At 45.6% G+C, this 9,485-nt stretch overlaps 1 protein-coding gene across 1 annotated transcript; it reads left to right on the forward strand.

Moving 5' to 3' along the window:
* Nucleotides 1–4,460: 4,460 nt before the first annotated feature.
* On the forward strand, nucleotides 4,461–9,179 carry LOC120889493 (uncharacterized). The gene is made up of 6 exons (XM_078044967.1): nucleotides 4,461–4,522; nucleotides 5,159–5,312; nucleotides 5,691–6,069; nucleotides 7,580–7,779; nucleotides 8,328–8,594; nucleotides 8,919–9,179. The coding sequence occupies exons 1-6, from the start codon at nucleotides 4,461–4,463 to the stop codon at nucleotides 9,123–9,125; spliced, it is 1,269 nt and encodes a 422-aa protein (XP_077901093.1). The 3' UTR covers nucleotides 9,126–9,179.
* Nucleotides 9,180–9,485: the final 306 nt, after the last annotated feature.

Genomic DNA, 9,485 nt, shown 5'->3' on the forward strand with positions numbered 1-9,485 from the left:
GAGAAAGGCCAATACTGGTAGACTTGCATTTCTCCCCCATGGCCGTCATCAATCATTGGCCCATAGGGATGGAGAGGGAGCATCACGGGAGCTTCATGGTTTTCAATCATTTGCCGCCAATGGGTTCCTTTAGCTGGCCCAGCTTCCTCCAGGGGAGGATGGGCTGGAGCCATTGCAGGGAGGTCATCTGGAGGGCGCTGGGCTGGCTCAGCCTCCTCCAATGGCAGAGAGGCTGAGTCAGCAGCAGGGGAATCATTCAGAGGATGTTGGGGGTTGGGGGGCGAGGGCAGGGGATAAGGTGGGGGAGGAGGGTCCTGTAGGGTCAAATCTTGAGATTCAGGGAGAATAGAGGGTGGAGGGGGAGGAGGAGCAGAGGGTTTGAGTGATAGAATCATGGGGGTAGGAGTAGGAGCAGGAGCGGGGGTAGGAGTAGGAGCGGGAGCAGGGGCAGGGGCAAGGAAAGGCTTCACCCATGGAGGAGGAGATTCACAGAGGTCCTGCAAAGTTAAGATATACGGCTATTGATCTGGATGGCTATGTGGCCCCGGCTGAAAGACAATATCTCTGACTTTTTGGATTAGAGGGAAGTAGAAAGATCCTTCTGGGGACCATCCAACTCCAAAGGTGGGCCATTCTGATGCACAGAGAGTCTGCCAGGTCCGGCCTTTTAGTGAAAAAGAAAGATTCTGGGCCCTTGAGCGGACTTCAGTCCAGTGATCAAGGGTCAGGGACAGAGGCATTGAAGTGTTTTGCCCCATAATTAGAGATACACAGTGAAAGTAATGACACACGACACAGACAAGACAAGATAATAAAGACAGACAATGGACATCCAACACTGAGACCAGACTTAGTAGCTGGCAAAACCTGATGGGCTGGCAATACCGAATCTGAAGCAAAATATCACCAAGTCGAGGAGACTATTGTTCCTTGATTTCCCGAGTCCTCTGGGGCATCCCCCAGGGACGTGGCCTGTGGCTCTATGACATGTCTGTCAGCCACTGTCGGAGAGAGCTCACACTCTTCACCGACAGCCACCTTGCCATGCCCCAATCTGCAACCTGAAAATCATACAAAAAGAGGCGCCTTACTTACCCCAAGAGGAGCCCGTTGGGGGTCGTTCGTCCACCGCTGCCGGATCTCGGTGGAACCTCCAGATATTAAGGTCTGGCGAGCATTGGAGGAAGAGACCACCAAGAGACTGTCTCATGCAACCGCAAAGGGTTTATTAGGGAACCAGCATGCTCGGACTCAGAGTTCACTTTGGAGGAGCAGAGAGCCCCGAGAAGAGCTTAAGCAGAGCTTATATACATTTCTTGGAAAGGGCAGGGACTTTACATACCGCATAGCAAATCATCGCACACTGTGGGAAAATCAAACCACAACTCTAAAACATGATTAGCACATTCACTAGCGGGAACAGGTCAGGTAGGGGTGATTGGGCAGTACAAAGAAGGGTATACATTTCAACTGATTGGTTTGAGCCCTGAGTGTATACGTGCTGGACTGCATGGTTTCTGGGAGGGGTTGTTTTCTCTGAGCAACCAGATGGTCAGGGGAGATTTCAACATACATTTAGTGGGCATTTCCGGGAGTTGATTTTAACTTCTACATGAGTTTCATGTTCCAGGAAAATGGAACTTAATTCTTACATTCTTAACCTTTCACTACCTAACTGAAAAAAGACCTTGTGTGGCTTGAAGTCTTCTTACTGAGTCAAAGGAGATCAAGGAAGAATGCTGGCCACGGTTGAAAAATAAATGGCTTTAGAGCTTAAGAAGATCATGAAACAGCTGGCATGAGGATAAAGAGTTATACACATTAGCAGGATGATTATGTAGCACAGATATTCTCATCCTTTTTTAAATGGCAAGACCATTCTTAGGTAAAAATCACAATGATGTCCCACAAGGGCAATCAGGTGAGGCTGTTCAAGACCAGATTCTGCCCTAAGGCTCTAACATCTAGGTGGAACCAGGCCAACAAGGACTGAGGGGATCAATTTTTTAGCATGTTTTGTGTAAGTTAGATTTCTGTTACTCTCACAAAACACTACAGATTATAAATAGCAAAGGATCACAGTTTTGAAGGCTTAATTCACGGTTGTTGGCCCTTTATCTTTTGGGCTGGAGGCAGTTGTAAGAGCATGTGTTGAGAAAACTTCTTATGGTGGTGAGAAGTGAAGTGATAAAGGAGGAGGAATGTGATCTCACTGTCGCCTTCAGGGCTAAGCCCCCAAAGAATGGGAGACTTCCCAATAGACCCCACCTCAGCCCAATAGCACTACTTTTAGGAACAAGCCTTTAACAAGTGGGCTTTGGTGATCATTTTAGTTGCAAATGAAAGCTGACTATAACATATTCCTGAATTGGGAAAGTCAAATATCTGTCACAAAATTCATGAAGTGGCCTGTAACTGTTTATAATTTAGAGTAAGAAGAAGCAGGGTCAAAATAATGAGTGAAAGATTGAAATAAAAGAAGAAAATGACTGATTCTTGGATTTAAAAATACTAGATTTGTCAAAGGATGTGTGTCTATGTGTGTTTATAAGCGTGTCACAAAAGACTTTGCACAGTTTAAGCTTCATTTATTTCAGGAATATAGATGCTGTGATCTTATCCCCAAGATCAAAGTATAAATTATATATAATATTTTATACTTATTTTAGTTCCATAAATACTGAATAATGAATTATTCATTTTAATATTTGAGTCAAACATTCTGAGGGCACACAGTACAGGAAGACTGGAACAAAAGGAAATTTACCATTAATCATTAAAAAGTTAAATGAGATAAAATAACTTCAATTTTTACATGTGAGTTAATGTAAGGCAAAAGCACTCTCTAGATGAATTTATGGACATAGGTAACCGGGAGATATAAATGTCTGGGTATAAGCAAGAATTACAAATAGTATGCACCAATTTCAAGGCAGTGGAATTGGCAGAGTCCAAGTCAGGGGCTCCAAGAGTAAAGGGGGACTCAGGTAAAGCCTGGATCACAGAAAAAAACAGGACCATTCCCTGGAGTAATATATAGTATAAAGAAAGGGTAGAGTGGGAATTGGAACTTCAGGCCTGGACACAGGGTCTGCTGGTTGGTGGGCGGGGAAGGAAGGGACTGTGGGCACACCTTTCTCAGATGCTCAGAACCCTTTGTGACTACCAGGCTCTGTGATGCAGGCCTGAGCTTATAGTCAAGCCCAGGCACCCTCAGGACTCAGATGCCTCAGGCAACCGAGTGATTCAGATGATGGAGAATATTCTCTCTTTTCTGGAAAGCAACATTCAGCCATGGCTGAACCATGCCTTAGATTATTTGGATACAGTCCCAGCAGCATCTTTATGACTGGAGTGGTATTGCTCCTTCTGCACCTTTGCTACCTGGTATTCAAAGTGTTTTTCTCGACACACTCGGAAAAACCCAACATCCCAAAGGTAGGGACCCCAAACAGGGGTTGTTCTTGTGGCTTCCCATTTCCCTTCTCACATTAGTAAATGAGTTGGGTTGGATCAGAGAGACATGTGAGGTGGGAAGTAGGAATAGAGGATAAAACTTCACTCTTTAGGGGAAGAGGTCAGGCAGGGCCAGGGGCTCAGGGAGGGCTAAGATTTCTAACTGAAGCTCACAGACTATTTTAGGGTCTCAGTGAAGGGTTCCAGGAGAAAATGCCAAAAAGTAATCTGGTCCTGATTGACATCCTTACTTATGGTGGGTTCTCAGAAGAAGTGTCTCTCCAGACACTTGATCCTGAGTGCCATTCTTATGTCACCTATCCTTCATCAAACCTTCTTCATGTTGGGAGGACATCAAGGAGGTTTGATGAAGGATAGGTGACATGTCCTAATAAGGACAGCAGTGCTGACCTCTGAAGGCTTCTGAACAGAGCCTGGAGGCTGAGATCTATCCCCAGAACATAGGGTCCTGTGAGGGAGGCAGATGTGACTGTTGGCTCCAGGTTCTATAATCTCCTTCAACAGAGGACTTCTGATTGAGAATGTCAGAATGTGCAGCTCACAAGTAAAATGCTCTCTTAAGCTTTCTAAAGAAGGAAAAATGAAAATTCTATTACCTTAAAAAAGTTAAAAGAAGGAAGAAATCTCCATTAATTAAGTGTAGACTAACAATAATTGTGGAGAAGATATACCTGAGTTTCATAGAAATAGGAGAATTGAAGTGAGTTCCAGGCCCTGATTCAATTATTTTTGTTCTCAGCAAAAGAAGAGACTCAAGAAGAGAAGAAGAGAAACATTCAAAGGTATGTTTCTTCTTTTTTGACCTGAACACTCTAAAGGTGACCCTTCATTCCCCTTCCATGAGGCCTCAGGTCCAAGACCTCTGAGGATGTGAGTTTTTAGCCACAGTCTCTCTCAGGAAACAGAGCCTCAGAGGAGAGAGACAGTGGTACCTTACACAATCCTCAGGGTCCCTACTGTGCTCACCCTGGTAATAAGTAGTGATGGACATGGGCAATGGGTGCGGCTTAATAAGTGACTATGTGACCTTGAAGAATGACTACAGGTTGCTTTGAAGTCAGAACTTCTTTTTCCTGACATTGTGCAATGTACTTTTATTTCTTGGGTGATCAGACCCATCTCTGAGGAAATTGCTGAATTCAATGCTTATATCTACTGGTTCAGAGTCTCTAATGGGATTAACTATGTGAAGAACTTAATTACTGAAGCCACACACATAAATGCATTCTTAATGATTATTGCTCCAGTTGGACTTTGTCTTTAAAATTCTTGGGGGTTTCCAACCTGGATATTAATAAGCTTTTCTTATAAAGGGATCCCTGTGTGATCACTGTGTACAAATATTCCTTATGTATAACCCACTGTCCTGGTTTTCCAGGTCCGAGAATGAGCCAGAGAGAAACACAGGAATTAAAGAAGCTGTTTTCTGTTTTCATTCCTAGTCCCTTTCTCACATGTTCTATGCATTCCCCAGGGATTCAGTACAGCATGGCCTTCTCCCAGGGAGGGGGAGCCCTAGCAACAGGTATGTGAGTGAAGTCCTTGGGAAGTGCTAAAGAGTGTGTTGTGAGGTGAAGGATATGGGCAATGTGAAGGGGGTAAGAGGTTTCACCCACAGGACTGCAGACCTCCTTTTCCTGTATGGTCATTGTTACAGCTTTGTACTTTGTGTCCCTTACAGCCCCCTGGGCCAACATCAGGATAGAGTCAACTTGCAGCAACTGTTACATCCAGACAACCTCTGTAAGATATTTAATGAGCTCAGTCATCTGCTATCTCTGGCACCCTTGGAAGATGTTACAAGTATTCAGACACCTTTGGATTCCACAGGTTATGTGAGAAAATCATCACCTTCCAAATTCCCTGCTCTCTCCTCAGTCCCAGGAGGGGAACTATTGCCAGCCTCTCTGTTGAAGCTTTCTCCACCTTCCTCATTCTCTCTTCCACCTAACAAGGTCATGCCCTCAGCTGACCTTCTCTCACCTTCCCCATTGAGTGACTCTCTGCCACCAGAGCCTCTTCCTCCCTTGGACTCCAAGGCCACAGAAGACCCTTTACCACCCTCATCACTTTCCCTCCCCGCTTCTGCACCACATCCCACTCAGGAAACAGACACTCTTCTACCACAAGATGCCACTGTGCCTGTGGTGAGCAGTCCTGCTGGCTTGTCCACTTTTGTTCCAGTGGGAGGCATGGACCATTCCAGCACATAGCCCCCTGCCAAAAATGTGTTGTCTTCCAATTTGGCACAAGATGGTGTAAAACAGCAATTTCCTGCCCTCCGTTCTAAGAACTTATCTGGGAGATACACTGTAGCCTACTGTGTGGAGACTCCTAACATCTTGTTTCTGCCCCCTCCTGTCCTGACATGCCTAGAGAGACAAATCAAAAAGAGGCATGATGTCCTCAAGTGGAAAGAAAAGGAAAAGAAAGCAGAATCTTTTCCTAAACAACATCAGCCAAATTACCAAGGATTTTCTTCAGAGAAAAGGTCAGAGTCAGATGCTAATCAGCAGGACGTGGCCATCTCTCTTCTTTCATGGAACGAAAAAAAACAAATCAGAGGAACCACAGATGGGTCAGCAGTCCCCTTATCCTAAGAGCTTTGAGGACAATTTACAGAAAAACTACACCCAGCTCTCTATGGTGCCCCATCTCTACACCCCAAGTCCCTGAGCCCTAGTTTACCAGCTTCAGGTGATTATTCCTCAGCCTTTGTCTGCTTCAATACAGCATCCAATGACTCCAAAGCCCACAAATCCCCAGTCCTTCTCTATACCCCACCTGTGTTCCTGCCTGTGATCCAACCTCAACCCTTGCCCAAGACCTCTTCCCAACTTCAGCCTCAACATCTCTCTCCTGAACATGCCCAGACCCAGCTTAAGCCTCAATCCCCACTCCCAATTCTGTCACCTCCTAAAAACCATTTTAGGATCTGTGGAGTGCGTGATCTTGGACCCCAGAATGTGGCACTATTTCTGGTGCCATCTGAAATTCATGACCTCGAATTAAATGTGATACCAAAAACACAAGTCTGTGGGGTTTACCCTCTGTGGTCCACAAATCCCAGGAGGACTTTTGTCCTCCAGCTCCCAACATTGTGTTGGTTAACCCATCCTCCAAATCTCATGTTTCAATCTTCATCCTTCCTGGAAATTATCCCCTCTCAGATGATGTTCAGAAGAAACTAGACCACCACCTTCGAAAGAAGCATATCCAACACTTGTGGGGCCTGCCCTGCAGAGTCTATGCATCCCTGTCACTGATGCATCCTCTGGAAAAAATTCCTGAGACCTCTGAGTCAAAGAGCAGTTGTGGCCTCTCAAGAAAGTCTTTGGAAAAGAGACAGAGCACCAAAGATATAAATAAGGGGAGCTTGAGCCAACCCAGAAACCTTCATGAACTGAGCTCAGGAATGCTTCCTCTAAAGATGGGAGTGAGGAAGGCACAGAGAGATGGTACCAAGATTGAGCAAAATCGTCATGTGCTGAGTGACCAACATAATGTTCTGGGGTCTTCCTCAAGGAAGGACCTAGAATGTCACTTGCAGAGTCCATCAGGTGGAACTCCAAGTACCTCAATGATGAATCCAATTCAGAAACAACTTGAAAATGCTTTGAACTCCCACCTGAGCAAGAAGTTTCAGGAAATCAATGAGGGTCAGATTCCTGACACTGTGCATAGGTCATGGCATTCTATCAAGTTGGCATTGCCTGTAAGTGAGAAATACACCAGACAAACGAGTCACAAACCTTTGGCACCAACCAGGACAGACAGCTCTGTCAATTCTACCCAGGCTATTTCCTTCCTGGATGCTGGCAAGAAGAGGATGATGGAATACCACATTAAACTGTTTCATAAGAGGTTGATATATGGCCTTTAAACAGGGTTCAGGAATCCCTAGAGATCTTTAATGAAAAAGATTCATATCACTCCTTTTCTCACTCCAAGTTTTCTTTTTCTGCCACCCATATTTCTGGGGTGGATTCTAAACAGAACATGTCCAATTCCCATGGAGGAAGATCTAATGCTTTTCATGGAGACAAAGAGAAAACCAAAAATGCAATTTAAAGTCTAGATCGTCCTCTCCTTGCCACCTCAGCCATGGTCAAGAAAGAACAGGCGATCCTGACACCAACAGTCTTTGAGAGCAAGCATGAGCATGTAGAGGACCTTCGAAGAATAAAGCATGGCAAACCATCTGTTTTGCTCCAGACACAGATCATTATAGGCAAAGCTTATCAGAAACCACCTGTAGCAGCCAAAAGATGCAGCCCAAAGCTGCCCATGAGGCAAGCTGGGGTTGGACCTCAGGAAATAGGACCTAAGAGACTGAGTTCCAACTACAGTGTAGCAAGGCCTCAGGGCAATAGGATGCCCTGGGGAAGTTCTTCCATGTCCAAGATATCTGAGAAATCCAGGGAGACATTGAAGGCACAGGAGCTCTATGCTTGTCAGTCACAACCTCCCACTGTCTTGACAACCAGAAATCCAGAAAGCTCTCCAGTGTCAGATGTCTATACTCCTGAAAATTCCCCCAAAATATCAGTTGTTAGAGACCCTGGATTGTCACACCTTAACAATCCATTGTTTGGTGAGTTAAGGGCTAAAATGAAGGGGGAACCTAGCCAGAAACAAGGCCATAGCAATGGCATACCCCTTGTTACAAATAGCTTGACTTCCAAGACCTTCCTTAACCATTACCAGGGTGCTGCCTGCAAGAACATGGTAGTTTCCCAGGTCCTGCATGTCCACCTGGACAACACACAGACTAGCATGGATCATGGGCTGGGGCCACAAAGACCAAGACAAGAACTGCCCAGCAACCGCTAAGAGAATGACCCTTCCAGGACCCAAAACACGGGAGCTTGGTGGGGAGGGGATGCAGGGTTGGGCACATGCCAACCCAGGAGGAGGAGCCACCACCCTCAAGACAGGACATTAGAGCAGACATTGGGAGCAAGTCCTGCTCAGCCCAGTCACTGAAGGGACCAGCTCCTCCTGAAAGCCTCAGAAACCCGGTGAAGAACGTTTTTCAATGGCTTTATCCTAATATAAAAGGCAAAAGGCAAGAAGGTTCCCTGGAAAAGGGCAGCTCCCCAACTCACCTGTGCAGGGCAGAGGCCTAGTCCAAAGGAGAGTTGCCTTTACTGGGAATACTGACAACCCCAGAATCTTGAGAGGTGGTGAAAAGGTCCTGGGGGAGAAACATGGGCACCAGCATGGAATCAATGTCACCTGCCCTCAAGAGCCACATTTGTCCCCCAAGAAGTCTGGGAAAACTCAGCCCAAGGCAGGACTTCAGGTCCAGGCTGAGTCTGTCCAGGTGCATCCTTTCAATTACAAGGCTCCTTGTTCTAAAATAACAAGGGTCAAGTCTTGTAGCCAAGAATCAGGTCTTGCTGGCCAGAGCTGTCTAAAAGGAATAAACAGAGACTTGAACAGAGAATCCCCAAAAGCAATTCCTGCACATGCCCCACAGGGATCCCAAGTCTCATCCAAGTCTCATCTGTGGGTATCAAGTGGGTCAGGTGCCTGTGCCTGCCTGTGCACCTTCTGAAGTCACTGTGTTGGGAGATCTTTCCCTACTATTTAAAGAGAAAATTCTTATCCAACGTTTTCACAGAGGAAAATTTCCTTTCTCCTAATGATTATTCCTGATGGAGATTTCTGATTGTTCCTAATAAATTTTCTTAACAAGAGTTGTGTGTTTTCTGTGTACTGTGTTAGGTGCATGGGTTTTAGTAACCTATTGGTTGTGCTTTTGGAAGAGAAAAGTTAAGCTCTTATTTTTTGCCTTCATTGGCTTCTGTAAGGTGACAAGTTCCCCAGAGCTGCTGTTGAAGAGCTAAGACCTGTTCTTGAATCCCCTTCCTTTTGAAATTGGAGGAGGTGGCTGTTTCCAACCTCTTAGTTTAGCCTTAATGGTATTGTCTGGCAGCCCACACCTTCTCCCCTCATGGATTGGGCAGTAAGGCAGATAAGGCTTGCACACCAGAAAAGAGAAT

This window comes from Ictidomys tridecemlineatus, chromosome 4 (genome assembly GCF_052094955.1).
Source record: "Ictidomys tridecemlineatus isolate mIctTri1 chromosome 4, mIctTri1.hap1, whole genome shotgun sequence".
Taxonomy (NCBI): Eukaryota; Metazoa; Chordata; class Mammalia; order Rodentia; family Sciuridae; genus Ictidomys; species Ictidomys tridecemlineatus.